Source organism: Neopsephotus bourkii, unplaced genomic scaffold, assembly GCF_033783945.1.
Source record: "Neopsephotus bourkii isolate Nb327-2 ecotype Australia unplaced genomic scaffold, CSIRO-AGI_Nbou_v1 NB_1707, whole genome shotgun sequence".
NCBI lineage: Eukaryota > Metazoa > Chordata > Aves > Psittaciformes > Psittacidae > Neopsephotus > Neopsephotus bourkii.
This window is the reverse complement of record NW_026902181.1, coordinates 1,913,469-1,936,353: the sequence shown is the minus strand read 5'-3', so window position 1 is coordinate 1,936,353 and position 22,885 is coordinate 1,913,469. Positions and strand designations below refer to the sequence as shown.

General features: G+C 42.1%; 3 protein-coding genes across 3 annotated transcripts in view; all 3 read right to left on the bottom strand.

Moving 5' to 3' along the window:
• SYT16 (synaptotagmin 16) overlaps positions 1-8,090 on the bottom strand; it is a 105,112-nt gene extending 97,022 nt beyond the window's left edge. Inside the window, exon 1 of the mRNA XM_061376456.1 lies at positions 7,975-8,090. The gene's annotated coding sequence lies outside the window, so the exon portion shown is untranslated. The remainder of the gene's footprint in view (positions 1-7,974) is intronic.
• The window catches only part of HIF1A (hypoxia inducible factor 1 subunit alpha), a 266,600-nt gene that overhangs the window by 206,225 nt on the left and 37,490 nt on the right, over positions 1-22,885 (bottom strand). The window lies entirely within an intron of this gene.
• SNAPC1 (small nuclear RNA activating complex polypeptide 1) lies at positions 11,456-22,469 on the bottom strand. The gene is made up of 10 exons (XM_061376120.1): positions 22,332-22,469; positions 21,535-21,694; positions 20,173-20,313; positions 19,603-19,707; positions 18,787-18,945; positions 17,720-17,794; positions 16,984-17,046; positions 15,827-15,968; positions 14,269-14,349; positions 11,456-11,960 (listed from the first exon to the last, which is right to left on the bottom strand). The coding sequence occupies exons 1-10, from the start codon at positions 22,457-22,459 to the stop codon at positions 11,926-11,928; spliced, it is 1,089 nt and encodes a 362-aa protein (XP_061232104.1). The 5' UTR covers positions 22,460-22,469; the 3' UTR covers positions 11,456-11,925.

Here is a 22,885-nt window from a genome sequence, read left to right as displayed (position 1 = left end):
TACTTTTTCAGTTTAAAGACATTCCTCCTTGTCCTATCCCTACATGCCCCTGTCAAAAGTTCCTCTTCCAGCTTTCTTGTAGGCCCCTTTAGGTACCAGAAGGCTGAAAGGTCTCCCTGGCATCTTCTGCAGGCTGAACCCGAACTCTCTCAGCCTGTCTCCATAGGAGAGGTGCTCCAGCCCTCTGAGCATCTTTGTGGCCTCCTCTGGACTCACTCCCACAGCTCAACATCCTTCTTGTGTTGGGGGCCACAAAGCTGGATGCAGTACTGCAGGTGGGGTCTCACAAGAGCAGAGTAGAGGGGAAGAATCACCTCCCTTCACCTGCTGGTCATTCTGCTCTTCATGCAGCCCAGGATAAGGTTGGCTTTCTGGGCTGCAAGCTCACACTGCTGGGTCATGTTGAGCTTAGGTATCCGCAATCATGCTTTTCATTCTTAAATAGTCTAGTAAAAACAAAGGATCACTATATCTTAGCAAAACACAGACCCTGCAAAGCTCCAGAGATCTTTGCATCAGGATCTGCAAACCCACCTGAAGTCACAAAACACAGAGGTTAAGAATAAAACTGAACAATCCCTTTGCATGCTGCCACCTCTTCCAGCCAGCTGAGTGACAGTGCAAAGCCCAGTAGGACACTGCCCCTCTGTGTGCTTCCCATGTGAGCCATGCACATCTGGCACAAATACCTGAAGCACACACGTGTCCATCCGCTAACCAAGGCTGTGTGGCAATTAGTTAATAACCCACTATAGCAATCAAAACAGCACAAACCATTGGAACAGCCTGCAATGAGTACACCAAGCGCTGCAGAAAGTGAGCGCCCGCAAGGCAGCCCCAGAACATTGTGTACAAGGCCAAGGAACTATCACCTCCTCCCAGGCCTGCGTTTGTCGGCAGGGCTTGTGGCCTCAGCCAGTCCTGAGATTTACCACTTCCCTTGTCTCTCTCAGAACAAATTTAAATAATTAATACTTACTTAAATATAAATAATACTTACATTAAATGATTAAATAATACATAAATAATTAGAAAGATACTACAAATTGTTTGCTGCAGATAATATTGATATGGTTATCAATAACTACCTCTAAAGAGTGCTCAAATGCTTACCTTCTGGCCAAATTCACAATACCAGCAGGAATCAGCAGTCCTCTACCTGCAGAATCCCCCCTCACTTGAAGAACTAATGCTTAGAAAAAGAGAAAGTACCACATCAAAAGCAATAAATTATTTCAGAAAGCTCTTTTCTTCCACATTGAGATATCACAAAGAGCTGAGTAGATCTGTGTAAAAATTACTGGGTTTTAGTTCAGTCACCAAAAACTTTGTTTCAATCGTGCAAGTGCTTGGTTTTCAGGATGAGGTAATGAGAGACAACTGGGGGACTTTTAAAAGATCTATATACACCATCTGAATATGCTCTCTAGACACTTCCGAGATGTAAAACACATTCTGATTTTCAACATTTTCAGAAATGATTTAGTAAAGAAAAAAGAACAACACCTCTTTTTTTTTTTTTGACCAAAATAATTAGGTTTGGTACTACAAAACTTTATTTTTAAAAATAACATCCATCTGAAAACACATCTGCCAGCTGTAGGCATAAGCACTACCTGCAAGTGCCCAGATGCTTTCAAAGCCTGTCAAAGCCAATGAAGGCTAATTAAGGCTGATCCCTCCTGCCTGCTCTTGGAGGCACCTTGTATCTTGTACATTTGAGTCACAAAAGCCCACTAACAATAACGATAATACAGCTAATAATAATACCTAGCTTACACATAACACACTTTATTACAGTGCACTGCAGAAACAGCAAAGGGGAACAGATGCAGGGAAGGGAAGCAGAATGCTACGGTCTCTGAGGAAGTCAGCAGCAGAGCAAGGACTTTTGCCCAACACAAGTCCCAGCCATGCCTCCTGCATGGGGCCAAGAGAGTTATGAAAGGTACTTGCAAACTGGAGGTGTCAGAATGATAAGAAGTATCCTAAAAGAAAATAAACCAGCCCCATTCCATCTTCCTCCTTCCCCAGTGCCACTCAGAGCCCCTGTACTCCTCTCACAAGAAGTTTTCACCAGGGAGCATCATACAATTTATTCCAAGCCCGACATCAGGACTGTGTTAATGAAAACATGCCATCCAGCTGTTATTCCACACATGCATGAAAAGCAGCTGTGATCCCACAAGCAGAGGAAGGAATAAGTGTAATTTTGTGTTTGTATATGGAGAGTGAGCTCTGTGATACCTTTCCAATATCCTTTCTTCAGCCAACACTCTATGTCGTTCCTACTCAACCTGTCAGTGCTTCTGATGCAATCATACACTTTGTTCTTAAAATCATATCCTCTCTTGGCTTATGCAACCATCCTTTCACACCTCCAACTGTTTCTTTTTGTGATCTTCCTATCTTCCTCTAGGCCTTCCCCATCTCCCTGAGTTTCGCAGGAGACCTATTCCTTTTTTTTCTCCCTTCCATCTTACTTCCATCCAGTCTCAGCCTCTATTTTTCGTTCAGCTCTGCCTCCAATCCAGACTAATCTTTCCATCTATGCTAGATCTTGGCATGCCTTTCCAGTGCTTTTGCTCTACACCTTGTGAATCAGCTGAAACTTCAACATGGCTAAAACACAGCTCATGATTCTGTTTGGCCCCAAATCAGGGCATCATCCTGTCTCAGAACTTGCTCTGGTGTTTAGCACCTTGTTTCTGTATAATGCCTGTATTGTTATGCACTTTGCAATCTTCCCGTACTCTTTCAACTCCCTTCCTAATCTTTTCCATTTTGATTCCTGTGAGGTGCTCTTTTGGGACTTCACAAATGGCATCCTGTCTTCCTCATACCCACTGACAAGGTTGTCACAAAGGTCACTTCTCATTGCTTTAACCAAGTCCTGCAGCTGGTCTCCCTGCTGATGGGTAACACTGCTGTTGGCAATTTTAACCATTTACCCACTCATTTAACCCTTCAACACAAAACCAGTCTATCTTACACATGAAGATATCCAAGAAGTCCACTCCTGATAGCACAACTAACACAGTGTCCATGACTGATTAAAACATGTCTAATTTGATTTGTTTACAGCCACTCTAATAGGTTGAATACATACATATCAAATAAATAGTCAATAACTATATCCTCCTCTGACCAGGAATTCATCTCCAAAAACTACATGGTCAGTGCAAAGTCTGAGTGCCTAAATAGCAACTAACCACACCAGTTTGTGGAGTTAGTGTCTTCCCAGCCCCAGAACAGATTAGACTCAAGCCCTTGCTGAATAACTGATCAAATTTTCTCAGTGCACAATCAGAGCCATCAGCAATAGATCATACAGATAGAAAGTGAACACAAGATCTCCTTAATGACCTTATCTAAGGCACATAAGAGGCTGGTTTTCAAAATGAAGCTGCCTGATGGATTTAGATAACCTTCCCTGATAATTACAGATACTCCTATTTAGATAAGAGTCATTTCTACAGCTGAGCAGCATCAGCACCATGGAAGGACTTAATCAGGCCAGATGGTACACACTTGCTTCCCCCGTGCACTTGTACCAAAAGAACACTTCAAGAAAGCCAAGTGCAGTAAGTTCCAGACTCCTGCAGATGGGTCCCTCTGGAAGTGCTGGCATCATTACTTAGAGCAAAGGCAAGCCACAGTGCTTCATTTTACAAACCCTGACACAGCTCACAGTGTTCTCACAGCTGCAGTGCTTCCAGCTCAGGGCGCCAGCACATCCACAGATGCACCACCACTTGGAAGACTTCTTTCTTACTTGCCCATCTGCACTGAATGTGACCCATCCCACAGTGACCCAAGCCTACTGAATCAGTGCTAGAGCCATTATCAGCAAGGTTCTGGGGACAGATTTGATTTAAGGTGCCCTACAGGCTCAAAAATATTTGGCTTGGTGCCTCACTTGCATCTTCAAAACCTCTAAAAATATCTTTAAAAAGCCTGGCTCTAGGACCCACAAGCCCACTGGCCCTTTAGCTTTTATTCTGTCAAAGAAGGAATGCTGCCTACGCCTCCCCAGCTGCATCCCAGTTCTTCAGATGAAACTCTCCCCATCCTCTCCTCCTAGACATATGAATCTGCTTACCTTTGCAAATAATAGTGCCCCAAGCAAACTCTCATCAGAGGCAGTGTCCCTGGAGAATATCCCCCACTTGAATCAAAACAGGAAGGAAACAGATTTAAAATGTTCTCCAATTTATTTTGCGAGTTACTTTGAAGTCTGCCTACGTAGTTGAATGTTTTCTCATGTGGACAGGTGCATAAGCACAAAAGCAGTTTCTCCATACAACTAACTGTTTCACGTATTTAGAGGAGAACATACAATTGCAATCAATATTTTGCACAAAGCAAGCATTTTTCAAGATTTGCTTTCAACACAGCCAGATGTGATGCAGGTCTATTATGAGCAAGAATTTAAGCAACGCTACATCAAAATGAAACAAGGGAGGTAACATACAAGGAAATAAAAAATAAGAAAGAAACTACCAGCTCTGCTTATTTCCCAGTAGCAGGTTTTTCATATGCACCAATGTGGCTGTACTCAAACAAGCCTTCCACACTTATATGCAATTTTACAGTCAGGCATCAAGCATACAGGCACGGGAGGTAATGTCTCAGCTCACTAGTCGAGGTACAGCCTCACCAGTGCTGAGTACAGGGGGACAATCACTGCCATAGTCCTGCTGGCTATACTATTACTGATACAAAACAGGATGCTATTTTACAGCAGTAACCAGATTAAGTTCTAGTTGGGCTTTCATCCTTCTAATTTCTTCCCTGCATAACCTCACAACATCTTTGTAGTCCTGTAGTTGCCTGCCCCTTCTTCCAAAGGTCTTCTTTTCCCAAGTTCCAGCTAAAGCTCTGTTCAGGCAGGCCAGCCTTCTTCCCCATCAGGTTCCCTTTCAGCACATGGGGTTGGCCTCCTCCTGCCCCTTTAATACCTCTAGAAGTGTATTGAAATGATCCACAGCTGTCTTTAGCATTGACCTGAACTGTGTTCCAAGCTGTACTCATTTCAAATTGTATTGAAGCCAAAGCTACTGGAGACCAAACTTCCTTCATTTTTGATTCTTCAGCCAGCAGGAACAATGAATTATTTAACAATAAAAATCGGAGCAGACTGCTGTAACACATATCTCTGATCACTTCAAATCAGCACCACCAGCTCTTCTGGCAGCCCAGAATCACAGAGCAAAAGAGATCTTCTGGCTGTTATTCCCATCTCTGAGGAACAGTTCAGATACAAGGACAGAAATTGATGCTACCTGAGCTATCAGGATGCCCCTTCTCATCCCAAAGCTCCCTAACGTAGCAGAACTCCCAGTTCTGCCAATGGTGCCACTGCTCCATGCAAATGCAGGCAGGGTTGGCATCTGCTGAGGTGTCTGTTGGATATAAAGCCAAACAGAACAATACAGATTTGCCCATTTCAGTAAGAATCACATTTTATACTTGAGTGGAATTTAATACCAGCACTCCAAGTCCAATGAATGCCACATTATTAATTTAATACTAGGCTTTCCTCTGGTCTTTTTACTCTAGGTTTTTATTTCTCAATCAAAACATAAAGTAATTTTCAAACAGATGAGGAATTCACTGTTAGATACACTTACTAAGATTAAATATTGCAAGCCACCAAGTAACAATGAACACAAAACACATGGGTAGCCTTGAAAGCATGATGCTTCAGACCCAGGACATCAGCTCTGCAAGACAGCTAATGCTGACATAGAGCAGGATGAAAGCTCACCACATCTGTACTGGCACACAAAACAATGGGCAGTGCATGACTCTCCAGTGGCTCTGGGCCAAGGCAGATGAGTTTAGCAGGATTTATTAGCTTGGGTCTCACTGTGGCACCAGTGAAAGGCGGTGGCAGCCCCAGGAAAGCAACACATGGAAGGAACCGCAAGGAACAGCAAACGAAGCACAGACATTTTCCAGCAAAGCTCACCTAATAGAAGCAGTTTGGAAAATGATCCACTCCAAAGCATCAGAAGCTGAACCAGAAGACAATGCATATGTCTCTAGGCTGCTTTTGTACACTTCATACTTCACTATATCAACACTCCAACATTGCAGCAACCATACCTTGTGGTGAATCCCATCCCTTGTATTTGCTAGTCTTATGAGGAGCTAATTTACAGCATCATAAGAAACTTAAATGTTCTGTTTGCTGCTCTTAGTCACATTATGCAGTTTTTCCTCTTAAGTGTGATGAAATTGAACTAAATTGAAATTCTAGAAAAACATTCCTCCAATTCGCCTTCTCTAGAAAGAACACCAACATTCTGGGTGCCCAGATCTGACCTTAGATCTACAACCTACAACATAAAACCTCACTTGGAGCTCTTCTCACCCCTGCTACAATCCCAGGCTGGGAGAGTCTGTCCACACAGCTGAGCCAAGCTCCCTGTACACCCAAAACCAAGAGCAGAGGGTCAGGGTGGTAGGAGCTCAGCTGTCCCCACACCTTAACCAGTCACCCACCAAGTAGCACAGCCTGCAGCCTGAGCCTCCTATCAGAAGAGGAGGTCCATTAAACAAACCTCTTGTAAGTATTTTGGAGTACACAGAGGTGTTCTTGTTTAAGGAACAATGCAACAGCTCTGCTGACTGTTGGGTCAGAAAGACACCCAATTAATTAAATATTGTACAATTACCCATTTCACATTTGTGCAGCAAGAACAGAGGTGAGAAGCCAAGTTACCATATTGTCAATAATTAGTAAAATACTATAAAATGCAAACTAATGATAATTATGTACTGAGCCCTATTAGTGCCTTTGGATCTCTGATTTGAGGATATAATTAAGAGAAGGACAGATTCTGCTAAGCAAAAGTGTACTGTTACTCTGATGAAACCAAGTCATTTTCTAATTCCCTCAAGACCACGTTGAAGTGGTGGGATGACTTCACATCCCATCAGCCTGGACCTTGCCTGAGATGGCCCTTCCTCAGAGAGACGGCCTCAAAAGAAAACAAGGAACAGCAAACACATGTGACCATCACCAAATGACAAAAGGAAGAGAGAAATTAAACTCCCCACGAGGTCCGATCTCTTGGAAGAGCTCAAATGTAGGATTTTGTTCCCGAGAGCTTAGAAACTGCTGTGTGCCATCCTGGTATCTCTTAAAGGTTCATGTGGTTGTTTCACCCAACCTGGCAAGAGGTACAGTAAATCAACCTAGCAATCTCTGTGAAGCGTTGATGTTGCTTTTTCTACAGTAAATCGGGAGGAGACTGCCAGGACCTCGGCTAACAGCGGTCATTCAGGTTCTAATTCACCAGTGCTGCGATCCAAAATATTAAGAGAAATAGCCACCCTCCATGCAGCAGCACCAGTACCATGGCCAAGACCTAAGCCATGGTGGTAACATGCCATCGGGCAACAACCTGATCAATCGAATAACAGAAGGCGATCATCCCTGAAATCATTTGTATTAGAGTGTGGTCAGAAAACCCAGCAACTCCGGGTCTCTCAGACACAGCCAAGCCTCCCGTGATTAAAAGAACACCTGTTCTTTATTAGCATCTTAAAAGTAGTCTTTCCTATTCCTTTATTCTCCCCAAAATTTGCATCCGTGTGCACTCACCTGCCCATCCCTTCCCGTGTGGAAGGCACAGGTATCACGCACCACCACCACCATCATCACCCCATCCCCTGTGAAACCCCGGCGGCTCGGGCAGCGCAGCCAGGCCTCCTCACGGAGGAGAACGGACACCCTCTGATCCCCGTTTTCCCGCCTAGCGGGGCCCCGCGGTGGCGGTTCCCCTCCCTGGCGGTTCCAGGGGCAGGGCCGCCGGAGAGGGGCCCGGTTCCACCCCGCCGCTCCCCCCACCCGGGCCGGCAGAAGGAAAGCCCCTCGACCCAGCGGCGGCCGGGGAAGGGCGCGGCCGGGCCCCGAGCCCCGTCCCGGGGGTGCCGCGCCCTCCCGGACTCGGCCGCACTCACCGTTCTTCGCCATGGCCGCGGCGGCAGCCTGGCCTCCCGCGCCCGCTGCCCGATAGCGGCGGCGGAGCCCCGCAGCGAGGCGGGAGGCGGCCCGGGCCGCCGCCGGCAGCGGGGAGGGTGCGCGTTGGCCCGCACGGCGCCTCCCCGCCTCTGTGCGGGAAGGATGCGGGAGCGGCCGCGGGGTCCCCGGGCTGCGCGAGGGAGCAGCTCTGCTGCAACCCGCGGCGGTGCCAGCGAGCGCTGCCCGGGGCGCTTCGGGCGGGGGAACAGCGCGGAAGGCGGCACAGCCCGACCGCACCACACCGCGGCCCCGGGCGCGACTCCGTGGAACGTCTGTGTGCAGACCCAGCTTGGGGTGGCAAGCGGCTTCACCTCGCTTTACAAAGCGTGGCATCGCTCCTCACGAGTCCTCAGGCCTGTGATGACCTGTTAGTAGCCTACATAAGATACAACAGTCAACTCCAGCCTAGCTTTCGGGGACATGATCAACACACAGCCCAGGCTCAGAAACTAATCTGGAGACAAAGCAGGTTGCACTGAGCCCGTCGGTAAGATTTAAATGCTGCTTCACTTTTCATCACACATACAAAACTCCCTTCCAAAGAAACAAGTCACTCCAGATCTCAAAAAACCTTTAGCAGCTGATGGCTGGCCCTTATGTCCTCCATTATTCTCCATATCCAGGTTTATGATCAAAGAGAAAGTTTGGGGTCTGAAGCTCAACCTGTTGCAAAATAATTCTGCTTTGCAGCCAGCAGAGAAGACTGACCCAAGGTCTCAAGTGGTAAGGGCAAGATAAGAGTTTTGGCACGTTTCTCATTCCCTTGTAGCTCATAAAGTTCCTACTATTTCACTTCCAAGTGTGGTGCTGCATACACATGGGGGAGGGAAGTATTTCATTACCAGGCTTAATCAGATGCCTAGATTTAGGGACAAAGATGAAAATAGGGTGAGGAAGCCAGATCCATGCAGCAAGCTTTATAAAACATGAACAGGCAACTGCAGCAGAATGAACTTTAAAACGAAACATGCCAGGAAAGAAGAGATAAAATATTTGTATCATTTGAATAATTTGCTATGCATGCGCGATGAGAGATAAACTCTCTGCCTAGGGTCCTGTTATGTAAAACACACAAGTGTAACACTAGAATGAATCTCTAGTCCATCTTCACTCTCCAAAGCACAACTAGGTCTACTTCAAGCAACCACGACTCATGTTTTTCCAACATTGTTTTGAACTTCAACAGTAAAAGTGGTTCTGCTGTTTAAGGCCAAACTCTTAACTGCAAAAGGTCTTATTAAGTAAAATAACATTGCTGCAAATTGTATAGCTCTACCTCAGTGAACACAGAGAACAATTAATCACCGTTTGCATAAACACATACTTTAAACCTGTAAAGACCATTACCAGGAATTGTTTCACTCTCAAACTCTTTTCCAGACTAAACCACTCTTCCACTCTGTTTTCTGTTTGTGAATGCTTTTTTAGGATTCTCTAATGATTCGAGGTGATGTCTGTATCCTCACCAGATTATACACAACACAGATCACCGCTGCCACCCATGGCATTTGGAAGTTGTCACATCACCCCCATATTGCTGATCCGCCTTCAGTTTGAGGGCTGCAAAACGTGCAGGCTGAGAACAGCTGCTCATGCAAGCATTACCAAGCTGACGTGTTCATCTAATCTGTCCTTCCAAATGCAGCCCTGTACACTTACCTTTATTTAAGGAGACCTTGTTGATTTTACCCATTATAAGAATAAAAATTAGACTGGAAAATGTCTTCTACTTAAACAGTTTCTAAACTGGTGTCACCTGTAAGTGTTTTAAGTTTATTCTGCTTTTCATCACGGACACTGTACTTGTCAACATTGCATAGCAGTAGCTCAAACTTCCACTTGGAGGATCCTTTAGCTTTGCTAAAGCAATGAATGTAATTCTTCGCTCAGTAGCGTATCCATCTCAGAGAAGTTTCAGTCAAATCATATGTCTCGAATTTAATTCGTTTACAAACACTGTAACTACATCCAGATACACATTGTCACATAGCCCTACTTCCACCCACCAGATCAGCTGGAAGTTAGGCTGGCCTTAGAGACAAAGTTTCCTTGCCGCCTTCAAGGCTGCAACCTTGAGGCTACAAGAAGTTAGAACCTAGAGAACAGTATTCTTGGAAGTCTAGATTTACTGTCGGGGTGGAGGTAGTTTTGTTTGTTTGTTTTTTAATGACAGCTGCTTGCTTCAAATTAAGCACTTAGGAAGTCGTGTTTGTAAAAGTCTGTAATTGCCCATCAGACTACAGCAAGGGATTTAAGATTACAGCAGCATTATGAAACTTTGCTTACAGCTGCCTCTAAATTCTCAGGATTACCATTTTGAACTATTACCACTGCATATAGTCAGCATTTCTAAGTCTATCCTTAAGCATAACTTCCATTTTACATCTGTGTAATTTTATAAACAAATTAAAGAATGCTTGCTTTCATTATTACATTACACCCATCTTTGAGCCTAGTCAAGCCTTTGCATGCTTCCAATGTGGATTTGCAAATCATTTTTAGAAGTGTGTGCAGGGAATTTAGCTGAAAATAACCTGTCAAGAATGTAAAAAGGAATTTTTTGTAGCTGTGCTTCCTCTTTAGCGTCCTTGAGAAAGATACCTGCAAGTTGGAGGGAAACAGAAAAAGAGAAATCACTTTCTCGTTTCTCTTCAAGGGAAATACACAGTACCATGTAGCTGGAAGACCTACCTTGACCTTGGTGACTAGAAACAGCAGAAGAGGATTGGCGCTGTAATGTTCATCCTTAAGCAATTTCCAAAGTAAAGAAACAAGAAATTTGAAGCTGTAGTCCCCACTATCTGCTAGAAAGAAGTCTCCATCTGTATCTTTTTTTAGCCAAGAAGAGATTCAAGTGCTCCACTGCATCTCATCATCACACTGCTTCACTATTACACCTCTCTTGCTATCCATTCCCTGCAATGCAAGAGTACTGCAAAGCTTCCTCTATACCCACATCCAAGGCAGTAGCTGGAATTGACAAAACTGACAAACACAGTATTACCGACAGGATCCTAACTGCATTAAGATGAGCGGAAAATACAGACCAAGAAAGTCTGGTTAAGTTTTCCTTAAGAGGTCTCTTCATGTTTCTTGTATTTGCTTGCCAAAAATTAGGAGCAGAAACACATAGAGACAGAATAAGTTTAAGCCGGCAACAGAAAAACACAAGTATCAGCTTATTCCATGCCTCTCCAGTTTATAAAGATCATTTTGAATTCCAATCCTGGCCACGTACAGTTTACGTCATCTGCAGAATCAATAAATACACTTTAGATTTCTTTATTTGAATACACAGTGATTCCAGATCTGCTGGAGACAGAGTACAATAACAGGCTTATCACCAAGTACATTTCCTGCACCTGTGGGATCAAATCACAATAAACATTGCTGAAGTTACACACTATAAAATGGAGCAAGTAAACTGTGAAAAATAATTTATTGTACTAATTCTCAACAGTCAATAACCTTAATTTTATGTTCAGAGACAAAAGATTACAAACATATCTCATTTGGGGAAATATTGTGAGCTGTTCTTTTACAGTCTCAGCTAAAACCATCGTTTCAGATCAACATGAGTTCCAAGCAGTAACTTACATTGTACAAACTAAATACAACAAGCAACCATGTTCTCTTTCAATCTCAAACAGAGCACAGCAACTTTGTCTCCCAAAAGAAGCATTCACAAGGTGAACAGAGGCACCAGAGGCTGTACCAAGAGGCGGCTAAGGTATACCACTCGCTACCAGTATTCCAGCATCAGCTGTAGTTCTGGTCCCAGACACTTCTTGTTGTATGCTCATGGACATCCAAGAAAAGCACTTTGTGTTACCTCCGACATTAACATTTTGTCATTAAAATTAATGTTAGCACTTCTCCAACTGGATCCTCTAACATCTTCTTTTTCTCTTGGGAAGAGATACTTCTGAAAGGAAATAAAGAGATTTTCTGACAAGCTTTCCAATCTGTCTTCCTTCATGAGAATTATTAAAGTAAAATTAACTCTGCCCAGCAAAGGAAATGAATTAGATGAGCTCTTGAGATCCCCTCCCAATTCCTCTCCCCATTGTTTTAAATATGAAAAAAAAATAATCTTACCGGATTATACAGCACACTATCATTCAAAGTGTCAATTACAATTCCACTGATAAACAAAATACTGTATTTCAAAAGTTACTCAACCTTCACAGCTATCTGCTTCTCATGAACACCTTCAAGATTTCATTGCGAGTTTGTCAAACTGAATACTCACAAAATTAAGCACAGAATACTTGAAGAGATTGATCAAGGCTATTCTTAATGCCTCAGAATTTTCTGAGAAATAGAAAACGTAAGAAACTTTTTGTCCACAACAACTTGAAGGATAAGTAAGTAAATAAAGTATGGTATTAAATGCTAAATGCACCATTGTGACTTCAATCTGACAATTTAAAATGGAATGAATTCACACTGTCTACAACTAAGGTGATCAGAGAATACAGTCTCATTTCAGTATCACAAAGCACACTTTTGCTTTTAAAAAGCACAAATATAAATGTGCTACCTCACTACAAATGTATTTTAATAATGATTACACTTCCTTGTACGAAATATCCTTCCATTACATAAAATTTTGGACAGTAAATTAATTCCAAAAGATACACTACTTACACTTATCTATGTCCTTCAAGACTTCCGGAAGTTGTTATTAACTCTTTGCCCCCCGCTTTAAGTAACCTAAGTAAACCCTACTCTTTCAGGTTAAGAACCAGAACCTCTGATCTATCAAATCTGCCTTCCACTCTGTAAGCAAGACTAAGCCAGTCTTAGACCAGCCACAACTGTCAGCAGAAATCACACCTTTAGCTGGCCAGCTACTCTGCCAGTAACATCACCCACCTTTGAGACATGGCAGCAAAGCAGTACCCTGGCTCTTCCCAGAGCACAGCTAAATAAGGTACCTCAAGATAAGGAGGATGTAGCATCTCAGCTCACCTGGAGTATCGTGTGCAGTTCTGATGTCCTCAACATAAAAAGGACATGGAACTGTTGGAACAAGTCCAGAGGAGGGCCACGAGAATGATCAGGGAACTGGAGCACCTCCTGTATGAAGATGGGCTGAGAAAGTTGGGGCTGTTCAGCCTGGAGAAGAGAAGGCTGCGTGGAGACCTCATAGCAGCCTTCCAGTATCTGAAGGGGGCCTATGAGGATGCTAGGGAGGGACTACTCATTACGGAATGTAGTGATAGGGCAAGGGGTAATGGGTTCAAACTAAAACAGGGGAAGTTTGGATTGGATATAAGGAAGAAGCTCTTTACTGTAAGGGTAGTGAGGCACTGGAATGGGTAGCCCAGGGAGGTTGTGAATGCTCCATCCCTGGTGGTGTTCAAGGCCAGGTTGGACAAAGCCTTGGGTGACATGGTTTGGTGTGAGGTGTCCCTGCCCATGGCAGGGGGGCTGGAGCTAGATGATCTTAAGGTCCTTTCCAACCCTAACTATTCTATGATTTGTTCCATGGTGCTTATGTTCTTCTCAAGCAATACTGAGAACAGACCCTGACACTTCTAAAACCTCAATTTGTACTACATGCATTTGACGTTTCTCAGACCAGCCCCACCATCAGCTTTGATAAACCTGCTTTACCATTGCTTCCAAATAAAAATCACATTATTTCTAGTAACGTGAGTGATAGAAAAATCATCCACTCTTCTGCTGCAGTCCCCAGAATCCCATCCCAACTATGTCAGACAACTTTTAATACAGCAGAGGACACTTACTGTACATGTCTACTGGAACATAATCCTTGAAGCACTGCCCAGCTGAAATGAAAGCTAGAGGGGGAAATTTCAGTGTTGCCTCAGTTCCACAAAGTTGAAGCTTGAGAGGCAAGTTACATAAATTCCCAGAGCTACTGTATCAGGTATCTTCTGTGAGTGGGAGAATAATAAAAAACCCCCCACTTTTCCCTGTACCTTGGAAGATTTCAAGGCAGACTTTATTACAGAAGGGTAAATCTCCTTTTAACTGGACCTCTAACTCTGAATGTGCTATAATGAAATCTATGTCGAAAAACATGACTCTAGGGATTTTGCCACTACGTGAATGCACAGAGACTCAAATCAAAGCTTCAATTTGGTCCAATTCAATTTTGGACACATGGTCCAAAATATCAGCTTTTGTTTCAAAAAAATATAGCATGCAGAGAACTATTAAAACCCAAGTCACTGGTTTTGTTGGAATTTCAATCACTGTACCTTCTTCATCTGAGTTTTCTTCTGTGATTATAGGCATCCCAATATGCTGAGTGACAGTTTCCTTTGCCACTTGCATTTCACCTGCAGACAGATATTTAGGAAGAACTGTCATCTTTTCTTGCTTCTATATCTCAGGTCCAGCAGTTAAAAGATTGCTCACTTGCTCCTCCCTTGACTTTCTAGTCAAAGGCTGTACAGAAACACCTATCTGTCACAGCACCATCAAACAGCTCCTTAAAGAAACCTCCAATAAAAAGGAATTAACACTATAAGTGTAAAGTGTATTAATCACCAACTCAGTGCAGAGATAATTCAAAATGCCTTATTCCGCTTCAACACTTCACCTACTGTTTTAGAATGAAAACCAGGCAACATTGTGTAATGCTCATGTCTGAAAAGGGATTTATTTTCTCAGTGAGTTTTTTTCTAGGAGAAGCTAAGCAAGTCAGAAGAGAGTCTGTAACTTTGAAATTAAATCCTTGTGTTCAAAATAAATTTCATTCAAAACTATTTTGCTATTCAATTTCATTTAAACTTTAATAAATAATAAGTAAAAACTAAAAGGTAAATCAGCTTCTATCACTTTAAAAGCTGTTTTTAAAAAGTCTGCTCCTTAAACTTGTTTTTATTCCTAGATAAAATTACAATGCTCATAAGAAAAGAAAACCACACAAAAACAAAAAAAACCAAACAGAATTACAGAACAGAATCAAATAAGAAACAAGTCATGGGTGTATAAAAAACCCTTCTGTCAAGAAGAGAAAAGTTACATCTAGCTATAAACTAGACAAGTCTGGAACTATTCTAAGGTAATAATTGCAATACTGGGATTAAGTAAACAATTGGAAGAGAGTTTTGAAACTACTTGAGTTATGAAAAAAGATTTGTGTTCATATTGAAGGACTAAAAATTTCAGTAACAAAAGGACAAGATACATATCAGATGGAAGGAGAATGACTGATGTGATAGTGTAAGACTACTGTCGTACTAGTCTTACAAAGCAATCACTGTCATTAAGACATCAATATAATTTTCTCTTGAGAAGTATCAGAGAATATTCCTTCAAGAGGTCACAAACAGAATAGAAACAGGCATTTATTAAAATAGTATGAACCATTAGAATAATACGAAAATTACCATATAGGCTGATTTTCATAAAAAAAATAGCTTCAAAAGGAGAAGCTATCTGTCAGAATAAGAAACTGACATATATCAACCTCTAATATGTCTGTTATATGGCAACAGGAAAAATTTAGACACTGCCACAGAGAATATGCTTCTCTAAGGTCAAGCCTTTCCAGAGAAAAAATTAGCAGGAGTGTATGTGCATGAGAGAGACTACACATTAACAAGAAACTGCATGTAATCACATTGTTAGGTAGAAACTTAACCAGACTATGGAAAACAAATTTCAGTTAGATACTGGTATAGCAAAATATTTCTTTAATCTTCTACTTCTACTAATCAACAGTGAAATTTAACCCAGCTACCTCAGCTAGCAAAGCAATGAATAAACTTTTATAGTTGCTCCAGGTTCACAAATGCAATGGAGAAATACCTTTAATTCCCAAAGAATCTCTTTTCCTTGCTAGCTGTGGTCTCCTACTGTTTTTTTTACTTCGGCTTGGAGATTTCCCATAATTTAATCCTGATTCAGAAGATTCCAATTTTACTTGTCGATGTCTTCTGGATTTGGAAGCCTAGAAGCCAAACATACACATGAATGATACAAAAAAGCTAAACTTCTACAGCCAGATATTACTGTATGTCACCCAGTACTTTACATATCAGCAAGGACCACAGCATCAACTTCCATGTCAGGGTTGAGGAAGGGTTGTTGGTGCGTGGGTGGATTGCCACCAGTTACTGTTCTTCACTCTTAACAAGGCAATGTGCTTCTATGATTTAATAGGTGTATCACTTAAATTCAGGCAATGAAACGTTCATTTCTTTCCAAACCACTCTCTGTTGGCATCAGCGTACACTATGTTGGACACTCTGAAAACTGTTGGACCATAAAGCCTCCTTACTGTCATATTTTGCTTAGGTGCCTAGAAAACTGCCTGTTATACATTCAAGAGCTCTGTTTCATTTAATAGTGCATTTTTCAATATGATATTTTAATTAACAAGCAAAGTTTTGATGCTTCTCACAGGCCTGATATAAAAAAGACAAATCAACAGTATTTTTCAAGTAGCAATTATTGAAAAAATAACTGCACTGCACCAGCTACTAAGAAGGAGAAAAATAACTGTTACAGCTGAACCCAGGACACAATGTTTCCAAGAACTTCCAACTGACTTTAAAGCCCCAAGATCATTTTCACAAGCATCTTTGGAGATTCCAATGCCTAAGCTTAAAAGAATTTGAGCGATTAAACTTGTAAATATTTTTATTCCATCTACTTGAAATTCCATCTACTTAAACAGAGCATAGACATTAAAAGATACCTTGTAAATTAAAATTCCCCAAGCATACACCGTGTCTGCACTGTTACCATAAATCTAACAGGAACAATAACAGCTTCAGGTTTCCCCTATGTTTTAGGAAAACTAGAACATTCAAAGGTTTAATTAAAGAGCACAATTTTAACTCTTTCCTTTCTAATCCATCATTTACATTTAAAGTCGATTTTATTTAAAATGGTAAGTCATTAACACAATAATTCACTACATACCAGTTTAAAAAAATGCAATTCTCAAATTTTGTACCAACCTCAACAACTGCAGAATAAGACTTGTATTTGATCCTAGCCAGAGCATTTGCTCTTTCAGAACCCTGCAAAGAAACAAGAGGTCAGTCAGAAAGTTTTCATACCTATTATAGCAATATTTAAATGAAATTCCACATCAGACAATCACTTGAACAATATCTCACTTTCACTGTTATTCTGCTACCAGTTCTGTATTATTAGAATGCTGCCGAACTGTTACTTTAATAAAACAAACAAATGAACAAATACACATAAAATTTCATAAAAAAGACAGAGCATAATTTTGATTGTCTTCACTGTTACAAAGCCCAAGAGAAGTAAACCAGATTTAAAACTTCACATCTTACTTAAATTCAAAGTTGAAATAAGCAGCTAAGAGAGAGATAATTCTATAACATAAAAAAACCCCATGGCTATTGCATTTAGTTGAAACTCCAGGAACCATAAAGAGTTTGACCAAGAACATGCAGCTCTTCCCCTCCTTACGTGAAAGGGATTTTTTTACTATGAGCATCTAAGAGCTATCACAGCAGTAAATGCTCAAAGATTACCAGAAACCAATGTGATTTTAAAACAAAACCAACCAAACAAGAAAAACCAACCAGCCTCATTAGCTATTCCTGGAAGTTACTTTGACACTATCAAACCCTAACATCCACTGCTTAGCCTGTGATTTGAAGTAAAAAAAACTATCAGATCTGCTTTGCGCATCCTAGCAAACTAGTTCATTTTTCTTACCTCTGATTCTAGCAGATTCCCTTCTTCCTTTTTATTTAGCATTTCATCAGTTTCTTTAGCATTTAGGAATAATTTCTGGGGAAAAAAACAAGCAGGTTTTTTCTTAAATGTCTGTCATATACAAGACAGCTAAAATCCAAGAATTGTACAAAACTAAACAAATATTTACACACGTCCATTTTCTTCATTGATCTTATGCTATGGCCTATCCTTGATTCAAGAATAAGTGTTACAGAGGTACTTCTATGGTCCCCTCTACTCTGCCCTGGTGAGACCTCATCTGGAATATTGTGTCCAGTTCTGGGCCCCTCAGTTTAAAAAGGACAGGGACCTGCTGGTGAGAGTCCAGTGCAGGGCAACTAAGATGATTAAGGGAGTGGAGCATCTCCCTTATGAGGAGAGACTGAGGGAGCTGGGTCTCTATAGTTTGGAGAAGAGGAGATTGAGGGGTGACCTTATTAGTGTATATAAATATATAAAGGGGGAGTGTCACGAGGATGGAGCCAGGCTCTTCTCAGTGGCAAACAATGAAAGGACAAGGGGTAATGGGTACAAATTGGAGCACAAGAGGTTCCACTTAAACCTGAGAAGAAACTTCTTCTCAGTGAGGGTGACGGAACACTGGAACAGGCTGCCCAGGGGGGTTGTGGAATCTCCTTGTTTGGAGACATTCAAAACCCGCCTGGACACGTTCCTGTGTAACCTTATCTAGGTGTTCCTGCTCCGGCAGGGGGATTGGACTAGATGATCTTTTGAGGTCCCTTCCAATCTCTAACATACTGTGATACTGTGATATCTTCCAGGGCTTACCTCTCAGCAATCACTTACATGAATATGGAGGCAGTACCACATTACATGTCCTTCACCCCATACCATAACTCTGCCTAGGGCTTTACTTGTCTTCATGTCTTCATTGTTATATGTCTACATGTCTTCAGTGTTACAGCTCCTTCTACTTAAGTCTGAGATTTGCAAAGTATGCTCATAGGTAATTAGACTAAGAAAGACGGCTCTTATGTTCACACAATCTGCTAATCCGCCACAGAATAATGGCTGGTATTACCTACCATTCTGTTCTGCTGCCATTCCTGATGTTCCAAGGTTATATCTTTAAGAGTAGCTACAAAATCATCTTTTATCAAGCTTAGGGCCTTGTCTGGCTGGGATTTGTCAGCTGAAATGACACACTTCATTTTCTGATAGTGGTCATGAATATTCATCAGTTCCTAAAAATAAGAGAGAAGCTCTTTTCAGGGAAAAAAAAAAAGAAATTCCAGCAATAAAGTAGCATTAGTCCTCAAAGAACAAAACCAGGTTTATACAAACCATCCTAAAGAGACCACTGACCTAGAAAGTATTAGAAACAGATTCTGTTTAGATCAGTCCAGTTTTAGGCAGCCTAACAATACTGCTACTTAGCACTGAAGAGTATCTTGCATTACTCAAACTGAGAAGGAAGTATCAGTGATACTCAGGATCAGTGCTCACAGAGGATTCACTCTGATATGGTAGTCTATTTTCATCTCTGAGGAAGTATTTTACTTCCTCCTTTCGAGGAAGCAGGTCTTCTCACGCTGCTGTCTCCCAGATTACTGATTTTTGTATCACTGTAGTCAACCTTACTGATGATATGTATCTGGTAGCAGCAACTGGAAAAACCTGTAAACAAAAATCTATTATTGAATAATAAAGAGCAACAGAACTTACACCTGGTTTGAATTACTCCATTTTTTATAAAATTTAAGGCTGTTACCCTAGTCTGCATTCCATAAGAAGACTTACAAGGGACAAGACTGTGCTAATTAGAGAAGCTGTACCTCTTGGACAACATCAGAAAAACAAAACAAGCCCCACTGATTAATCTGTAGTTTAAAAGTATGTACCTCCAATACATCATTAGTGATAAGGCTGTTTACTCTGTTACTCGGCTCCTTAAATTCTTCTTTAAATTCATTTTCCTGAATCTTCTTCTTAGTTCTGTAGTTTAGCTAAAGCAAAAGATAATATTTAGTAACCTAAAAGCAGACAGAAAGTGCCACCTCCTCTTCAAAATTCTTACTGCATATCCAACAATCAAGAAATGCTGAAGGGCATAAAAATATCTCATCATCAGTAATATACATCTTTACTGTCAAGTGCTTGGAGTCAGCATTTAAAAAAGATTCTGTAGTCAATAATGTAACCCAGCACCCAGACTCACTTCCACTAATGGTAAGACATCTCAATTATAGTGAGAACATTAGATACTGGAAAAAATACTTTCAGGTGAGAAACATGCTACATTCAAACATCCTTCAAGCTTCATGTCACATACTTAGCTCCTTAAAGCAAGCCATTACATTTCAACATAGCCTTAAAGCTAAACTAAATATGAGTGCAACTGAATTATTAGCCATTGAAAGCTATTTTATTAAAAATTGTAAGTCATTAATTTAATAAATGTAATAACTCACAAGCTTTGGCATTGCTGTGAAATGGAATGCTCTGGCAAGTCGCAGCGCCCTAAAAATGTATGCTGCGTCATAATGCTGGGAGTTTATCAGATCTTGTTGAAATTTATGGATTTCAGGCCAATCCTTGAGTGCGATTCTGATCTGCAACAGAACAGTTACATATTATCATAGGAACCCAAGTATTTCAACTAATAAAAATCCAGCTGACAACTGTGATCATGCTACAGTATACACAATGCCTGGATGTCCAGGGTGTAGCATGTCATATGATCACAGAACTACAGAAAGAATCCTACTGTAACATTTGTTATTACTATCAAGATATTATGCAGATAAGCTTACTATACTGGTATGTTAAATATTCTGTCTATATCTTTGATACGGGCATGTAACACAAGACCTTTTTTACACTTGAAAAAGTTAATTCTTCACCTTCTGAAGTGTCTGAAAAACAATATGCACCTAGGAAAGGAGACTCCTATACACTAGGTATCAGGAAACAATACTTGTACCATGGTTTGCTGCCAGTGAAATGCTCATAAAAGTATCTCTCCATTATTTCATGCTCTTGTTCCTCTCACATCTACTCTGCCCACTTCATTTTTAGTCTCTGTTAGCTTCTTTAATAACTCCTGTACTCTCTAGTAGTTGGTATACAGTAGTGGATTTAAAAATTGCCTAAATTCATCTCCATAAAAGGTACTGACTTCTCTGAAATCAAGATATGAGGCATAATGATATCCCTGTAGACTACTTAAACTTCAGTTTCTTACTTAAAGAATCTGGACTCAATTGTGCATATGTGCTCAACATACATCACACGGTTTCTAAGTAAACCACTTCTTACACGGTTTCCGACTCCTTTACATACTTGGTCTCCTGTCCTAAAAGCAGCAAGGAGGCATGCCGTTCAGGCATTCACACTTTCAACCTATTTATGAATTCCACTTCTGGAAATAATTCAGCGAGTCATTTCATTATGTTGAAATTCTGAAGAATAACTGGGGCTGCAATGGTGTTCATCATACAGCTGATGAGCACGTCCTCTGTTCCCATTTTGAAAGATAGCAGTCTTCATTTATTAACAGAGAACAGATTCCTATCTGGTAAACAAGATATCCAAGACCACAGCTACAATTTAGCAGGCATAAGCAATATATTAATCACCACACCATTAAGTTCTCAAGCCCAAAGGTGTTTTGAAAGGCTACCTGTTCCAAAGGGACCACCTGTTTCCAAATGTTTTTATTAAAAAAAAGCAAGAGGAAACGCTCTACCCATTTATAATGACAAAGTAGACAGAGGCATACCATGTATCTTATACCTAGTAACTCCTGAGAATAAAACATCAAGAATAGTTACCTTCTGTTTTGGCTGACAAAGCTGTGTACTATAGAGCCCATACAAAAGGTACAGAGCACCAACTCGAATCTGGAAAGCATACGGGGGCAAGAAGTACTGCTGTGCCACTTCTAAAGTCTTCTTTGTGAGCTTATTCCTCTCTAAAGCTCTTATTCTACCACTAAAGTAAAAAAAAAGGGAAGCAAGTTAATGCAAGTAAAAATAAAAGTGCAGGCTTCAGAAAATCCGTAATGCAGAAACATACTTTAGGTATTTTAAAATATATTATCATAGGACCAAAGTCCTGGGAACTCTTGAAAGACAACCAGCCCTTAAGCTCTCACACAACACCGCAAAATTCTCTGTGCTAAATTAGATTTCAAGCGAAAAATGCGACATCCACCAACCATTTTTTAATCTCATGAGGGCTGCATCAAGCTCCTAGATATCAGTGTTCATATCATGCATTACTAATGCACAAAATAAACTGCGCTAATAACTGGTTTTCAGTATCACACAGGGACCGATGTTTTACTGCCATTTACCCACACACCAGCCAGGCAAACCTTTCCCAAACGCCATGCCTGAAGTGAAATTCAGCTCCCTAGCACACCACAGTCCCCAATACTATCCCAGGGAAAACTCAGCATCGGGGAGCTGTGCGCTTTGGGAAGGAAAGGATGGGCTCCCTGAGGCGGAGCACGGGAAGAGGGCCCGAAGGGACGGCCGGACCCGATGCCTCTAAGGACGGCTCGTAGCGGGCAGGCCGCGGTGGAGGCAGCCCAGGGACGGGTGGGCCCACCGACCTCCTCACTCACTAGAAGATGGTGTGGAAGCGGCGCTCCCGCCACAGCTCAGCGAAGCGCTCGAACCGAACGGTGTCAGCTTCCTGAAAGGCACCAAGCAGCTCCTCGCAGTCCACCTGCAACCCCGGCACCGAGCTCATCCCGCAACCGCGCAGCCACATACACACACACACACCACCTCCCCAGAGCGCCTGCGCACCTTTCCCGCGCATGCGCGCAGCCTGCTGCTGGGGCTCCTCCGTGAGGTGCAAGGGGGTATTCCGCCCCCGGTGTGCCCTCCGCCCGGGCCGCGGCTGGCAGCCCGCAGGCACAGCGACTCTCAGCTGGCCCCGGGGTGCAGTCGGGAGCAGCCCAGGGAGATGCGGGGGTTTGCTCAGCAGCCACCGCTGTACAACAGCCACAGGGAGCCTGGGGATGCCGGCGGGCTCCGCCGCTGTCCCCGCAGAAGCGGCGCAGGGAGCTGACTGTCCCGCAGCGTGGCAGGCCCGGGAGCGGCGGAGCGCCCGCGCTTCGCGGCCTTCTGAACATGAAGCACCGCCAGTCTCCCGGGCAGATGTGCTCACGAA